The sequence below is a fragment of the Palaemon carinicauda genome, chromosome 7 (assembly GCF_036898095.1).
Source record: "Palaemon carinicauda isolate YSFRI2023 chromosome 7, ASM3689809v2, whole genome shotgun sequence".
NCBI classification, from domain to species: Eukaryota; Metazoa; Arthropoda; class Malacostraca; order Decapoda; family Palaemonidae; genus Palaemon; species Palaemon carinicauda.
The window spans coordinates 170,091,156-170,108,622 of NC_090731.1; the positions used below are offsets into that span (position 1 = coordinate 170,091,156).

The window sequence follows — 17,467 nt, forward strand, 5'->3', positions numbered from 1 at the left end:
AACATCTTTGTATTTCTTCCAGGCAATGCCCCTTTTCATGACTTTTCTCTTCATGGAGATGGCAATCCTTCACTTGAAAGGACACCGTCTTCTCATGGCAGATTACATTTGTTCCGGTGGGATTGGAGTCATTCATCTGGCAACAAAGTAACTACAGTCTCTTTGTAATTCCTTCCTTACAAAAAAAAAAACTTTGAAACTAACTTTCTTCTCCAACTGGTACTGTATTATGAAATGTGTGCTTAATGAATTTCTAGATATTATAGATTGCAATTTGTGATAATAAAGCTAGAAAATAACATGAAGAGATTTGACACAACTACAAAATCAAAACTATTTACAAACAAATCTATGAACGCAAATAGTTTTTTAAGTTAACGTGCTGTGTTGTTTCCGACGACTTTTCTGTAAAAGGCTTGAACAGGGAATTCAATACAACAAATACTAAAGAAATATTGTCTCCCCAACTCTACGGCTAGCGTATCAACGTACAAAGCACAGACTGTGTGTGTACTGCATAAGGGCCCGGCCAGACCTAGCGCGGCTAGCGGCGAGGTTAGCGGCAAGAGTTTATGGCGGCAAATTGAAACCTTAGGTATCTTATGTAGGTGGCCAGATAGGAGGCGCGGGAAGCCTCGCGCCTCCTATCTGGCCACCTACATAAGATAGCTAAGGTTTCAATTTGCCACGGGAACCTCTTGCCGCTAACCTCGCCGCTAGCCGCGCTGGGTCTGGCCGAGCCCTAAGGAATACCTAAAAGAGTTCAGGCCCTATTCAACCAGTCATAGCAACTCCAAGGCTGAAATCATCTGGCAACCAATGACATGTCATCATTGGGGACCACTATTATTATTATTATTATTATTATTATTATTATTATTATTATTACTAGCCAAGCTACAACCCTAGTTGGAAAAGCAAGATGCTATAAGCCCAAGGGCTCCAACAGGGAAAAATAGCCCATTGAGGAAAGGAAATAAGGAAATAAATAAATGATGAGAATAAATGAACAATAAATCATTCTAAAAACAGTAACAACGCCAAAACAGATATGTCCTATATAAACTATTAACAATGTCAAAAACCGATACGTCATATATACACTATAAAAAGACTCACGTCAGCCTGGTCAACATAAAAACATTAAGGTAGTACTGTATCTGGGTTTACGAGTGACTGAATACTGTACTGTACGAGAAAATTGGTTTGGATTACGAGTAGGCTACTGGCTGTCTACGAGCAAAAATTTCCCTACATTTGCACATTTTTTGTGGACAAATACTTATGAGACTAGCCCGAAATCAGTCACGTGGTGAAACTACGCAGACACAGTATTTACGTCATGTCCATGTGATTTTTACCCCATTTTGTACGCCAGTTAAAAGAAAAGCAAAATCAGTTGTCTCTAGATAGGCTCCTTGTCAAAATTGAATACTGTATGTGCGCTATAACCTCTGTACCATGGTCTTCCACTGTCTTGGGTTAGCAATCTCTTACTTGAGGGTACATTCAGGCACACTATTCTATCTTGTTTCTCTTGCTTTTATTTTGAAGTTTTTATCCTCTTGTTCTTTTCAAGTTTTGGTAGTTTATATATGAAAGATTTATTTTAATATTATTATTGTTCTTAAACTTCTCTTGTATTTTGTCCTTATTTCCTTTCCTCACTGGGCTATTTTTCCTGTTGGAGCCCTTGGGCTTATAGCTTAACAAGTAATAATAATAATAATATTGTACAGTACAAAAAAAGACAACCAAGTTCCCATAAAATGTAAATTAACCGATTTACTTAGGCTAGCCTAGCCTTAAGTCTTTCGCATATACTAGGTAATAATGTAGACAAATATTTATTCAATTCACAGTCACTACACAGTTGTTTTAAGGGTAGCTTCCAGTAAATAGCTTCTATAAAAAATGTTATTTTGATAATAAAATAAATTTTTGAATATACTTACCCGGTGATTATGTATAAGCTGCAGCTCTGCTGCTCGACAGAAAACTCTACGGAAAAAATCCGCCAGCGATCGCTATGCAGGTAGGGGGTGTACTTCAACAGCGCCATCTGTCGTGCAGGTACTCAGTACTCATTGTAAACAAAGAACTCAATTTTCTCCTCGGTCCACTGCGTCTCTATTGGGGAGGAAGGGAGGGTCCTTTAATATATAATCACCGGGTAAGTATATTCAAAAATTTATTTTATTATCAAAATAACATTTTTCAATATTTAACTTAGCCGGTGATTATATAAGCTGATTCACACCCAGGGGGGTGGGTAGAGACCAGCAATAAATGTTTACATTATTATGAGCTAAGGATTTTTTATTTCATTTTAGAAGTTATCAAAATAACAAAAATAAAATAAATAGGTACCTGGTAAGGAAGTCGACTTGAACAATTACTCTGCCTTTTTAAGTACGTCTTCCTTACGGAGCCTCGCGATCCTCTTAGGATGCTGAGCGACCCCTAGGATCTGAAGTATGAAGGGTTGCAACCCATACCACAGGACCTCATCAAAACCTCTAATCTAGGCACTTCTCAAGAAAAGAATTTGACCACCCGCCAAATCAACCAGGATGCGAAAGGCTTCTTAGCCTTCCGGACAACCCAAAAACAACAATAAAAACATTTCAAGAGAAAGATTAAAAAGGTTATGGAATTAGGGGATTGTAGTGGTTGAGCCCTCACCCACTACTGCACTCGCTGCTACGAATGGTCCCAGGGTGTAGCAGTTCTCGTAAAGAGACTGGACATCTTTAAGATAAAAAGACGCGAACACTGACTTGCTTCTCCAATAGGTTGCGTCCATTATACTTCGCAGAGATCTATTTTGTTTAAAGGCCACTGAAGTTGCGACAGCTCTAACTTCATGTTGTCCTTACCTTCAGCAAAGCTTGGTCTTCCTCACTCAGATGGGAATGAGCTTCTCGTATTAACAGTCTGATAAAATAGGATAAAGCATTCTTTGACATAGGCAAAGATGGTTTCTTAACTGAACACCATAAAGCTTCTGTCTGTCCTCGTAAAGGTTTAGTTCGTCTTAAATAGAACTTAAGAGCTCTCACAGGGCATAAGACTTTCTAGTTCATTTCCAACCATATTCGATAGGCTTGGAATATCGAACGATTTCGGCCAAGGACGAGAGGGTAGCTCGTTTTTGGCTAGAAAACCAAGTTGTAGAGAACATGCAGCCGTTTCAGATGAAAATCCGAAGTTCCTGCTGAAGGCGTGAATCTCACTGACTCTTTTAGCTGTGGCTAAGCAAACCAGGAAAAGAGTCTTTAAAGTGAGATCTTTAAAGGAGGCTGATTGTAGCGGCTCGAACCTTTCTGACATGAGGAATCTTAGTACCACGTCTAAATTCCAACCAGGTGTAGCCAAACGACGCTCCTTCGTGGTCTCAAAAGACTTAAGGAGGTCCTGTAGATCTTTGTTGTTGGAAAGATCTAAGCCTCTGTGACGGAAGACTGATGCCAACATGCTTCTGTAACCCTTGATAGTGGGAGCTGAAAGAGATCGTTCTTTCCTCAGGTATAAAAGGAAGTCAGCTATTTGAGTTACAGAGGTACTGGTCGAGGATACAGATACTGACTTGCACCAGTTTCGGAAGACTTTCCACTTCGATTGGTAGACTCTAAGGGTGGATGTCCTCCTTGCTCTAGCAATCGCCCTGGCTGCCTCCTTCGAAAAGCCTCTAGCTCTCGAGAGTCTTTCGATAGTCTGAAGGCAGTCAGACGAAGAGCGTGGAGGCCTTGGTGTACCTTCTTTACGTGTGGCTGACGTAGAAGGTCCACCCTTAGAGGAAGAGTTCTGGGAACGTCCACTAGCCATCGAAGTACCTCGGTGAACCATTCTCTCGCGGGCCAGAGGGGAGCAACTAACGTCAACCTTGTCCCTTCGAGAGAGGCGAACTTCTGCAGTACCTTGTTGACAATCTTGAACGGGGGGAATGCATATAGGTCTAGATGTGACCAATCTAGGAGAAAGGCATCTATATGAACTGCTGCTGGGTCCGGGATTGGTGAGCAATATATTGGGAGCCTCTTGGTCATCGAGGTTGCGAAGAGATCTATGGTAGGCTGGCCCCATGTGGCCCACAGTCTCTTGCACACATCCTTGTGTAGGGTCCATTCTGTTGGAATGATTTGTCCCTTCCGACTGAGGCAATCTGCCATGACATTCAAGTTGCCTTGGATGAACCTCGTTACTAGTGAAATGTTTAGATCTTTTGACCAGGTGAGGAGGTCCCTTGCGATCTCGTACAACGTCATAGAGTGGGTCCCTCCTTGCTTGGAGATGTACGCCAAAGCCGTGGTGTTGTCCGAGTTCACCTCCACCACTTTGCCTTGAAGGAGAGACTTGAAGCTTTTCAAGGCCAGATGAACTGCCAGTAGCTCCTTGCAGTTGATATGCATTGTCCTTTGACTCGAGTTCCAAGTTCCCGAGCATTCCCGACCGTCTAATGTCGCGCCCCAGCCCGTGTCCGATGCGTCCGAGAAGAGAACGTGGTTGGGAGTCTGAACAGCCAGGGGCAGACCCTCTCTGAGGCTGATACTGTCCTTCCACCAAGTCAGGGAAGACTTCATCTTCTCGGAAATGGGGATCGAGACCGCTTCTAGCGTCTTGTCCTTTTTCCAGTAAACAGCTAAGTGATATTGAAGAGGACGGAGGTGTAGTCTTCCTAACGATACGAACTGTTCCAGGGATGATAGTGTCCCTATCAGACTCATCCACTGCCTGACTGAACATCGTTCCTTCTTCAGCATGTTCTGGATGCATAACTGGGCTTGACTTGTTCTGGGGGCCGACGGAAAAGCCCGAAAAGCTAGACTGTGAATCTCCATCCCTAAATACACAATAGTTTGGGATGGGACCACTTGAGACTTTTCCATATTGACCCCTTGACCCAATTCCTTGGTCAGATCTAGAGTCCACTTTAGATCCTTCAGACAGCGACGACTGGAAGAAGCTCTTAGAAGCCAGTCGTCCAAATAGAGGGAGGCTCTGATGTCCGCTAAATGAAGGAATTTGGCTACATTCCTCATCAGCCTCGTAAACACAAGAGGAGCTGTGCTTAGGCCAAAGCACAGGGCTTGAAACTGGTAGACAACCTTTTCGTAAACAAATCTCAGAAAAGGTTGGGAGTCTGGGTGGATGGGGACGTGAAAGTATGCGTCCCTTAGGTCTAAAGAGACCATCCAGTCTTCCCTTCTGACCGCTGCTAGAACGGACTTTGTGGTCTCCATGGAGAACGTCTGCTTTGTGACAAAGACATTCAGCGCACTGACGTCTAGCACCGGCCTCCACCCTCCTGTCTTCTTTGCCACTAAGAAGAGACGGTTGTAGAAGCCCGGGGTTTGATGGTCCAGGACTTTGACTACCGCTCCCTTTTCTAGTAAGAGAGACACCTCCTGTTTCAATGCTCGTCTCTTGTCTTCCTCTCTGTACCTGGGAGAGAGATCGATGGGAGACGTTGCTAGAGGGGGTTTTCGTACAAACGGGATCTTGTACCCCTCTCTGAGCAACTTCACAGATTGTGCATCTGCGCCTCTCTTCTCCCAGGTCTGCCAGAAGTTCTTGAGTCTGGCTCCCACTGCTGTCTGAAGAAGCTGGCAGTCAGACTCTGCCTTTAAAGGACTTGGTTCCTTTCTTCTTCCCACATCTCCCTTCGGCACGAGCACCTCCTCTGCTGGAGGCTCTGCCACGAAAGGGCGGAATAAATCGGGACGCTGGAGTGTCCATCCTTGGTCTAGCTGACAAAGTAGGCAAAGGGGTGGCTTTGCGGGCAGAGGACGCAACCAGGTCATGGGTGTCCTTCTGTATCAAAGAAGCAGCAATCTCCTTAATCAATTCCTCTGGAAAAAGGCACTTAGAGAGAGGAGCAAACAGAAGTTCGGATCTTTGACAAGGTGTCACTCCAGCTGACAAGAAAGAGCAAAGGTTCTCACGCTTCTTGAGGACTCCGGATACGAACGATGCAGCAAGCTCATTAGACCCGTCACGTATGGCCTTGTCCATGCAGGACATGATGAGCAAGGAAGCTACCTTCTCTGTCGGGGAGATCTTCCTGCTCAAAGCTCCCAGACACCAGTCTAAAAAGTTAAAGACCTCGAAGGCTCTAAAGATCCCTTTCAACAGGTGGTCTAGGTCCGAAGATGACCAACATATCTTAGAGCGTCTCATGGCTAGCCTGCGGGGAGAGTCTACAAGGCTTGAGAAGTCGCCCTGGGCAGAGGCAGGAACTCCCAAGCCGAGAACTTCTCCCGTGGCATACCAGACGCTCGATCTGGAAGAGAGTCTAGCAGGGGGAAACGTAAAGGCTGTCTTCCCTAGACTCTTTTTGGACTGCATCCATTCTCCTATCACTCGTATAGCTCTCTTGGATGAGCGTGCGAGGACGAGTCTAGTAAAGGCAGGCGAGGATGACGGCGTACCTAATACAAACTCTGACGGAGGAGAGCGCGGAGCCACAGACACAAACTGGTCCGGAAACATCTCTTTGAACAGCGCAAGAACTTTTCTAAAGTCCAAAGAGGGTTGCGTGGACTTAGGCTCGTCAAGGTCCGAATGTGGTTCATCAACGTGTGCCGCATCGTCATCATCAGAAAGTCCATCATCCGAGTATTGAGGAGGAAGCGGCAATGGAGTAGGTAACGGCTGGTTAGCTGAGTCCGGTCGCACGGGTGCACGCGTGACTGAACCGGACGCAACGTCATGGAACTGTTGCCCAGTCTGTGAGCTGGCAACAACCATAGCAGCGCGGGGACGCACAGCGTCTACTCCAGACTGTCTAATCTGATGTGGGCGAGCAGAGGCAACCACACTGGGTTGCGGAGGTTGACGCACCGCGTCAAAACAAAACAACTCTGACGGTTGTTATACCTCGCGAACGTCAACGGAAGGTTCCGTGCGTCGCTGAACGTCAACATGCGGCTGGCAGGGCACACTGGAACGCATGGGTGGCGGGACTCTCTCAGCTGGAGTGCGCAAGAAGGTCGCCTCAGCGTCCACAGGACGCACAACCGAGTGTGTGGTTGGTTGTAGGCAAGAGGTTGGTGCAGCAGCAACCTTCTCCGCACGAAAGTCCTGCATCAGAGACGTTAACTGGGACTGCATGGTCTGCAGCAAAGACCACTTAGGGTCTGCAGGAGCAGGTGCGGCGACAGACGGTGTAACTGTCTGAGGCGGTACCGCTTTGCCTCTCTTAGGAGGTGAGCAGTCATCGGAAGACTGCAGCGAGTCCGAACTGACCCAGTGGCTACAACTGGGCCGTTGGACTTGCGCGGAAGGGACCGACTTGCGCTTAAGAGGTCGTGAGACCTTGGTCCATGGTTTCTTACGAGAAACCTCTTCCGCAGACGAGGAATAAATGGGCTCTCTCGTCTTTGTGTGGGTGGGGCGATCTTGGGTAGATACGCCCGAAACCACGGAGGGAACGTCTGTTCGCTGATTAAAGCCTCTCGAACCCATTGGTCGTACGACATTGCTTCTCCCCTGGACTTGGGAGCTTGCAAGAGGTCCCGGACTAGGAGGACGACAGGCACGAACAGACGAACCCTCAAGCGCAACACTATCCACAACACTATCACTCACTTTACCACTTCCCACTGCACTTTTACACTTCAGCTCCTTGACGTCCGCCATGAGCTGGTTACGGTCACTAGCCAGGGACTCAACTCTCTCACCCAGAGCTTGGATGGCACGCATCATGTCAGCCATCGAAGGTTCCTGAGTGCCAGAAGGGGGATCAGGAGCAACCACTACAGGGGAAGGAATAGGTTGTGGGGCATGAGGAGAGGAAAAATCAACAGAACGAGATGAACTTCTCCTGACTCTATCTCTCTCTAGCCTACGTGTATATTTTTGGAATTCGATAAAATCGAATTCCGAAAGCCCAACGCATTCCTCACATCGATCTTCCAATTGACAGGTTTTATCCCGACAATTGGAACAAACGGTGTGAGGATCGATAGAGGCCTTCGGAAGACGCCTTGAACAGTCCCTAGCATTACACTTCCTGAATTTTGGGACTTGAGAAGGGTCAGCCATTTTGAATTGGTCAAAGGGGAATTCAAAAACTATCCAAAGTCATCAACAAATAATCCGATATCAAAAAAAGAATGCAAGGATTTATTGAAGAGAAAGCCTGCACAGCGAAAGCTCAAAACTAGAATAGTGTACTTCACCAAATAGTTGTGAAAACAAATCCAGTTAGCAACAGCGAATTAGTAGGTCTTGCCGGTAGCACGACAGAGAGAAAATTGAGTTCTTTGTTTACAATGAGTACTGAGTACCTGCACGACAGATGGCGCTGTTGAAGTACACCCCCTACCTGCATAGCGATCGCTGGCGGATTTTTTCCGTAGAGTTTTCTGTCGAGCAGCAGAGCTGCAGCTTATATATAATCACCGGCTAAGTTAAATATTGAAAAAAGATTACTGAAGAGGCATTTGACCCGAGTAGGAAAAATTCTGAGTATTTTGAATATGTAAATACATAATTTTAGTCAATTATCTAACCTTAATTAGGTTAGGCAGGGGTTTAGAATTGATAGGTTTCCATAGGCTTTGAATGAGTTTTATAATCATGTGACTTTTATCAATGATAGATGATAATAGACAAGTTAATAACCCCTAAATTTTACCGCCTTGTTATTATAGCATTTTCACCTTGAAACAGGTTTGCAGTGGAGATGGTTTCTCCCTTCCCCTACATATAAGAGAAAGGGGGAGATGCTAGTAAGTAACTTTCGCCCCCCATATATATGGATCCTTGTCTTTCCTGTATTTATTTTTTATAAGTATCGGAGAGAGAGGACTATTACTCAAATTGAACCTTGCATGGATGCGAGTAAAATTTCTTCCTTGTTAGCATTCTTCGCTAATATGCAATTTGCGGACATCCAAAGCTGTAAGGGTTGGTCTGGGCTTAGGGTATTTATAAGACTATTACCCAAAACAAATTCAAGCAGAGCAACATGTATGCATGGTACTCAGCTCATTCATGGCACTTTCAAAAAGACGACAAAAGAAGGGTCACATCATTCAGGCTCTTCAACAGAAGCATGACAGGCATCCAGCTCCTTCTCTAGAATTTTTCCCTTGTGAGGTTGTTTCTGATTTATTAGCTTTTCTTCTCAGCTATAAACGCATGATTGAGTCGTTTGTTTAGTTGTCAATATTTATCCTTTATGGTACACAAGCCTACTCAGTTATTGCTCTGATATTAGTCCTTGAAGACCAAACGCCAAATTAACCCCCAAAAATCACATTTTTTTTAAAGTAATTTTTATTTTTCCTAACTACAAAAACCTGAGTCCTTTGATAGGAGTATGCTTCCAGTGAAGCTGGATACGGCTGCTGAAACCTAAACGAGGTGGCAGTAGTTACTGCCGAGTGGCGGGGGAGCTCTGCCCACACGACTGGCTACTGAGCTCCCACTTTGACTTTACATATACGACTTGTGGCATTATTTTGGAGGAAAGTGTAACTGAAAGGAATTAAGAAAAATACAAATCATTTCATAAATTTGTGGTTTATTCCTACATGTATAGTGTACAAACCAAAAGCTTTTAATAGGAGACATCCTTTGAAGGGAGGAAGCCCTTATAACCACAATGGCTCGTTACTAACCCATGAAATGCCAATGTACTTCGGTCCTGAGGAGGAGTGAAAGTGAAGACTCCTGTAAACATCCTAACTACCTGTACATGAAGAAGCAGGAGGTTTTTGGCTAGGTCACTACCAGGGACTAGCAAACGGTCAAGGAAGAACCTAAATCTGTGGGGGATACGTCTAAATGTATGGTCATTATGAGAAAAGGGGCGCATACATTTGTCCATACCCCTTCATTTGGAAGGATGAAGGAGATACAGTACTTCTAAAACAAACCTATTACTAAGAATATCTACTTGATTATGTGGCTCACTTTCATTTATCATCTGATCCAGCAAATAATGGAGTGACTGATGCAACCCAAGGAAAGGCAAGAAAGAAAAGGTAAAAGGCCAGGCGATCTTACCTATCATTTTAGATTTGCATCACGATGGTATCTTAGCCGTTATGTTTCTATCCCTTGAAGGGGTTAGAATTTCTACTTGATGTGTAGGGCCAATACCAACGGCTCAAGGATTAGGTATCTAGGGAGCTGTGTATACACCGTAAGTTTTGATCATCGTGGGAAGTCTGCCATTACTAGACTACTGTAGTGCCTTCAAGAAATGAAGCTCTGACAGCTGAAGTACATCCAAAATTCTAACTTCATGCATTCATATCAGGGGCGAGTCTCTTATCTCAAAGCTTGCAGTAACGCTTGTTCGAATGTACCACGAAGCTAGAAAGAAACAAGTTCCAGGATCTCTTCTCTTCTTCCTTCCATTACTAAAGGAAGAGTCGTGGCGTCCCCCTCGAGACAATAAGGTAAGTCATCCTGGTCCCCACTGGTCACTTCTTGTAGGGAAGAGATGAAGAAGGACATTGAAGCTGTGGATGACTGTTCTGGGTTCTGGCCATAAACTCTTGAACCAAGTTAATGGAGATCTATCCTTCAGAATGACTTCTTGTAACACAGGCAAAGTCATGCCATTTCAACTTCGTCAGGGATAGGCTGGTAGTGAGTAGTCTTGAAGGTCAAAGCCCTATCTGCTGCAAATAACACTGGTTTGAGTGGAATCACTTGAGAGACCTGCAAACTTGCGAAACATTCCTCGGGGTTCGAGTTCCATAGTAACTCCTCACGAGTCTTGTTGATTCTAGCGAGCAGTCCAGACCTAAGAACTAGCTGAAAACTTGAATCACCGGCTAAGCAGTATCCTTCACTGAAGGAAGAAAGAAAACAAATGATTCTGAACAATTCGGCGTGTGGCTGCTTTGGAACGATCAGGGTCATGCCGGCCTCGATGTCATCAACTGGCTGATGAGTAATAAACAAAATGGGACTTGGACAGAATACTGGGAACTTCTTGTCCAACTGAAATGCGAGCCAGTCGAGCAATGGTGAAAACCTGATATGAAGCCTTTCCAATTGATGCTTACACCGAGTCCCTGCCAACAGAGTGAGCTTGCACGAATGGTTTTCCTGTTTGGATGAACCTTAAAAACAGCTCTATTGTGTTGTAGACTTCCAAAGAGTGCACCTGTTTGTTAAGGGTCTGTGAAGAGTCGCTTTGTTGACATTAAGTCAAGAACAGAAGCATTCCCATTCATTTACACTACAGAGTGCTTTACAGTACTAAATTCCTTTGGAAAGCTTGCAAGTAACCCTGCTGCATGCATTACCAGTAGGATGAAAACCAGGTGCATTTCTTCCGTGTCATATCCCCGAGACGAATAGGATGTTCAGATGAGCAGTCTATCCCTTCCTAGATATATCTGAGGAACAGCAGATTCCCAGAGGAGAGAAGTTCCCGAGATTACGATTGTTGTGCCGCTACAACGGTAGATTGTCCCATACTCATTCTCAAACAAAACCAGAAGGTAATAACGCCTCAGGAGCTACTAGAGTAATTGGCGGGGAACTGCCAGTGAGGATCTAGCTTGTCTGTCAACATAATAAGTATCAACAACCAGCCACGAATGAGTGCAAAGACCTTGTTATCGTAGACAAACTCTTGACGATCTCTGCCTTCGTAGGTTACAGACTAAGTAGAGAGTCACATAGTCAAATTTCTCAACATTCTTTGAAGAATCCCCTATGATATTTGAGTGTCAGTCCGCAAACAGAACAGGGCAATCCCTGTCGAGGAAGAAGGGATGAAAGAGGGTTGGCAGGTCTTCTTCAATAAATGAACCAATTTTAGCTCTCATGCTCTCGGAGGCTAAGGGACACTAAGGTTGCCTTAGCCTTTGGGGAGCAAATGAGAAAGTGTGGTACCACACAGCATCACACAAGTGCCTGACTTTGGTTGGAGCACGAAAGAGCGTCTCGGTACTTGTAGGAGTGCTGAGATTAAACCTGAGAAGTCACCTGTTCCAATACCTATTGGCCATATAAGTTGGAAGATACAGTATTGGCCTCTGGTAAGATTTCAGTGTGGAAAGATTTAATGGAATCATCTCAGTGTCGGAAGCTCTCAAGCTAGAAAGATTCCACCAGGTTGGAAGACCTCTGAGCTGGAAGAGCTGGGAAGGAACAGGCAACAGGTGACCAGTGCACTGTCCTAGTTCCCTTGTGACTCGAAGGTAACAATCATATGAAGAACAAGCCAAAGATCCAGTTGTGTTGTTTCCAATCAAGAGTTTCACCATTGCGGTATACATTCTATCATGTGGGAAACAACGATTGTGGAGAGCAAGGGTAAGGAATTCTGTCTTAAGGGGGAAGAGAACATAATCAGAGCATTCCTTTGAAGGTAAAACACGAAGGGAAGACCACGAGGAAAACTCGTCGTTCATGAATGGAAAATCTCGTAGCCATGAATGAAAATCTCGTAGCCAATGCAAGCGATGAGAATGATCATAGGCTCCCTTTTCACCAATAACGTGGACTAGAAACGCTAAAATGAAGCACATACCAGAAGTTCTGTAACCTGAAAGTCATTGAAGAAGAGGCTATTATGTGGTGTAGGCTACAATCAACATGTAGAAAACCAATCCTATAGTGGCTAGTCATGCCTGAACTGCTACAGAGGTGACGGAGTGAGTAGAAACCGATGTCGATATGGAAGGCCAGGTCTAAGTTGTCATCTCAGGAACTCTCTGATGAATGAAGATGAGGAGGGAAGCACCTATCCTCCTGCATGGGTGCCCCTGTTCAATTTCATACTATACCAAGCAGTCATAATAGGCATTTGCAACCCTATACCACGTACTGAAACGTATTCTCTGGGAAGGAAATTTTTCCAATACAAAATCTCGTCTCGCATATGAGGTGAGAATGTACCGGGATCATCTTCCCATGTGGGATTACACTCGGTACATACTGGCGGTTCTCTGGACGTTCATTGATGTCCTGGCATCGCTAAAAAGTTCCAGTTGTGTCCCTGCACATGAAAGGGACAAGAGCAGTTGCCAATGACCCAACCAGCAGTGCTTGTGTTTGGTCTTACATGAGAACTAGCACTGGCAGCTCATACTCCTATATCTTGTACCTAAACACCAGGAGGATCTGGTTTTGGTACAGCACTACTCCTTTCACAGTAACTACCACCACCTCGTTACAGTTTTAGCCAGTGTATCCGGCTTTGCTTAAAAGTATTCTCCTATTAAATGAGGGTTTGTATTAATTTAGGAACAATGAGGTTTAGACGAAGAAAAAAACTATTTTTGGGGAGGGGCTGTGGAGATCTCTAAGATCATTCCACCTCCCTACCCTCAAGTAGGAAGGGGGGACATATAATTCTTCCGCTGAGTATAGAAGATGGTATCTTGGCACAGGTTAGAGTGCAAGTAGTATTACCTCCAACATTAGTAGCGGTTCTCGGTGATGACATGTCATCAGTTGCCAGATGATTTCAGCATTTGAGGTGTTGTGATGGGTTCAATGGGGCCTAAACTAATAGGTCTCCCTTATATAGACCACGATATGCTTTGCACATTGAAATGCTGGCCCGAAAGCAAGGGAGAAAATACAGTATTTCTTTGGTAATTTTGTCATACAGTATTGGATTCCCTGTTCTAACCTTTTACAGGAAAGGCCTTGGAGACCACAAAGCACCTCTTCAAAATTAAATTTTTAATTTGTTAAAACCACTCTTCTCTTCCTTTTCAGCTTCTTTCTTTACGGAGCAATCTTAAGATTCTATGATTGGCTGTATCAATTTAGGGTCATGGAACTACCCGGCGACTCTGTTTACACTTGGATTGCATCTTTATTACTCGTGGACTTCGCCTTCTACTGGACACATCGAGCACACCACGGTAGGTCATAACTATCAGGAAACCCTTCTGCCCCGCATTTTTTTAATGTTAGCTAATACACAAAATGGATTAAATAAAAAGTGGAATTGGTAGGTATAAGAAAAGGGTCCGGAGCGTGGCTTTTAGATAATGAGCCTACTGAAAAAAAAAACATTAGATAAACAGTACAGTAGCACATATTGAGACAATGAAAAATGAGTTTAACAAAAATGTACAAAATTCAAAGATTAGGTAACCAAGTCAGCATTAGTTTCTGGGTAGAGTATAGCCACATTAAAAAGAGTTAGACAAGAAAAATAGATTGAGTTGATGCAGTATGAGGTTTCTTGAAGGTAAAAAACTGGAGGAATAAACTAAAAATTAAGGAAACATGTTATTTTTATTAATAAAATAAATTTTTGAATATACTTACCCGGTGATCATATAAGCTGTCAGCTCTGCTGCCCGACAGAAAAACCTAAGGACAAAATACGCCAGCGATCGCTATACAGGTGGGGGTGTACATCAACAGCGCCATCTGTCGAGCAGGTACTCAAGTACTCCATGTAAACACAGAACCAATTTTCTCCTCGGTCCACTGGGTCTCTATTGGGGAGGAAGGGAGGGTCCTTTAATATATGATCACCGGGTAAGTATATTCAAAAATTTATTTTATTAATAAAAATAACATTTTTCAATATTAAACTTAGCCGGTGATCATATAAGCTGATTCACACCCAGGGGGGTGGGTAGAGACCTGCATTACATGTTTACATTATTAAGAGCTAAGTATTTTGTATTTCATTTTAGCAGTTATTCAAAATAACAAACATAAAATAAATAAGTACCTGGTAAGGAAGTCGACTTGAACAATTACTCTGCCTTTTTAAGTACGTCTTCCTTACTGAGCCTCGCGATCCTCATAGGATGCTGTGCGACTCCTAGGAGCTGAAGTATCAAGGGTTGCAACCCATACTACAGGACCTCATCAAAACCTCTAATCTAGGCGCTTCTCAAGAAAAGAATTTGACCACCCGCCAAATCAACCAGGATGCGAAAGGCTTCTTAGCCTTCCGGACAACCCAAAAACAACAATAAAAAACATTTCAAGAGAAAGATTAAAAAGGTTATGGAATTAGGGGAATGTAGTGGTTGAGCCCTCACCCACTACTGCACTCGCTGCTACGAATGGTCCCAGGGTGTAGCAGTTCTCGTAAAGAGACTGGACATCTTTAAGATAAAAAGACGAGAACACTGACTTGCTTCTCCAATAGGTTGCGTCCATTATACTCTGCAGAGATCTGTTTTGTTTGAAGGCCACTGAAGTTGCGACAGCTCTAACTTCATGTGTCCTTACCTTCAGCAAAGCATGGTCTTCCTAATTCAGATGGGAATGAGCTTCTCGTATCAACAGTCTAATATAATAGGAAACTGCATTCTTCAACATAGGTAAAGAAGGTTTCTTAATAGCACACCATAAAGCTTCTGACTGTCCTCGTAAAGGTTTAGTTCGTTTTGAATAGAACTTAAGAGCTCTAACAGGGCACAAGACTCTTTCTAGTTCATTTCCAACCAAATTAGAAAGGCTTGGAATATCGAACGATTTCGGCCAAGGACGAGAAGGTAGTTCGTTTTTGGCTAGAAAACCAAGCTGCAAAGAACATGTAGCCGTTTCAGATGAAAATCCGATGTTCTTGCTGAAGGCGTGTATCTCACTGACTCTTTTAGCTGTAGCTAAGCAGACGAGGAAAAGAGTCTTTAAAGTGAGATCTTTAAAGGAGGCTGATTGTAGCGGCTCGAACCTTTCTGACATAAGGAATCTTAGTACCACGTCTAAATTCCAACCTGGTGTGGCCAAACGACGCTCCTTCGAGGTCTCAAAAGACTTAAGGAGGTCCTGTAGATCTTTTTTGTTGGAAAGATCTAAGCCTCTGTGACGGAAGACTGCTGCCAACATGCTTCTGTAACCCTTGATCGTGGGAGCTGAAAGAGATCTTTCCTTCCTCAGATATAAAAGGAAGTCAGCTATTTGAGTTACAGAGGTACTGGTTGAGGATACTGATACTGACTTGCACCAGCTTCGGAAGACTTCCCACTTCGACTGGTAGACTCTAAGAGTGGATGTCCTCCTTGCTCTAGCAATCGCCCTGGCTGCCTCCTTCGAAAAGCCTCTAGCTCTTGAGTGTCTTTCGATAGTCTGAAGGCAGTCAGACGAAGAGCGTGGAGGCTTGGGTGTACCTTCTTTACGTGTGGCTGACGTAGAAGGTCCACTCTTAGCGGAAGTGTTCTGGGAACGTCCACTAGCCATTGCAGTACCTCGGTGAACCATTCTCTCGCGGGCCAGAGGGGAGCAACCAACGTCAACCTTGTCCCTTCGTGAGAGGCGAACTTCTGCAGTACCTTGTTGACAATCTTGAACGGGGGAAATGCATAAAGGTCTAGATGGGACCAATCCAGTAGAAAGGCATCTATATGAACTGCTGCTGGGTCCGGGATTGGCGAGCAATAATTTGGGAGCCTCTTGGTCATTGAGGTTGCAAAGAGATCTATGGTAGGTTGGCCCCATGTGGCCCAAAGTCTCTTGCATACATTCTTGTGAAGGGTCCATTCTGTTGGGATGATTTGACCCTTCCGACTGAGGCGGTCCGCCATGACATTCATGTTGCCTTGAATGAACCTCGTTACTAGAGACAGGTTTAGATCTCTTGACCAGGTGAGGAGGTCCCTTGCGATCTCGTACAACTTCAGAGAATGGGTCCCTCCTTGCTTGGAGATGTACGCCAAGGCCGTGGTGTTGTCGGAGTTCACCTCCACCACCTTGCCTAGAAGGAGGGACTTGAAGCTTTTCAAGGCCAGATGAACTGCCAGTAGCTCCTTGCAGTTGATATGTAACGCTCTTTGCTCCGCGTTCCAGGTGCCCGAGCATTCCCGACCGTCTAATGTCGCACCCCAGCCCGTGTCCGATGCGTCCGAGAAGAGAACGTGGTTGGGGGTCTGAACAGTCAGTGGCAGACCCTCTCTGAGGTTGATGTTGTCCTTCCACCAGGTCAGTGATGACTTCATCTTCTCGGAAATAGGGATCGAGACCGCTTCTAGCGTCTTGTCCTTTCTCCAGTGAACAGCCAGGTGAAATTGAAGGGGACGGAGGTGCAGTCTCCCTAACGCAATGAACTGGTCCAGTGATGAAAGCGTCCCTATCAGACTCATCCACTGTCTGACTGAACATCGGTCCTTCATTAGCATGTTCTGGATGCATCCTTGGGCTTGACTTATTCTGGGGGCCGACGGAAAAGCCCGAAAAGCTTGACTGTGAATCTCCATCCCTAGGTACACTATAGTTTGGGATGGGACCAGTTGGGACTTTTCCATATTGACCAGGAGACCCAATTCCTTGGTCAGATCTAGAGTCCACTTTAGATTCTCCAGACAGCGACGACTGGACGAAGCTCTTAAAAGCCAGTCGTCCAAATAGAGGGAGGCTCTGATGTCTGCTAAATGCAGGAATTTGGCAATATTCCTCATCAGTTTCGTAAAGACAAGAGGCGCCGTGCTTAGACCAAAGCACAGGGCTTGAAATTGGTAGACAACCTTCCCGTAAACGAACCTTAGAAAAGGTTGGGAATCTGGGTGGATGG

General features: G+C 44.6%; 1 protein-coding gene and 1 long non-coding RNA gene across 2 annotated transcripts in view; one reads left to right on the forward strand and one right to left on the reverse strand.

Annotated features, from left to right (window-relative positions):
• The window catches only part of LOC137644162 (uncharacterized), a 63,013-nt gene that overhangs the window by 39,130 nt on the left and 6,416 nt on the right, over positions 1-17,467 (reverse strand). The gene's annotated exons all lie outside the window — the stretch shown is intronic.
• LOC137644161 (alkylglycerol monooxygenase-like) overlaps positions 1-17,467 on the forward strand; it is a 39,554-nt gene that overhangs the window by 11,269 nt on the left and 10,818 nt on the right. Inside the window, exons 2-3 of the mRNA XM_068377150.1 lie at positions 23-147; positions 13,705-13,853. Of these exons, the coding sequence (XP_068233251.1) occupies positions 23-147; positions 13,705-13,853 (274 nt within the window). The remainder of the gene's footprint in view (positions 1-22; positions 148-13,704; positions 13,854-17,467) is intronic.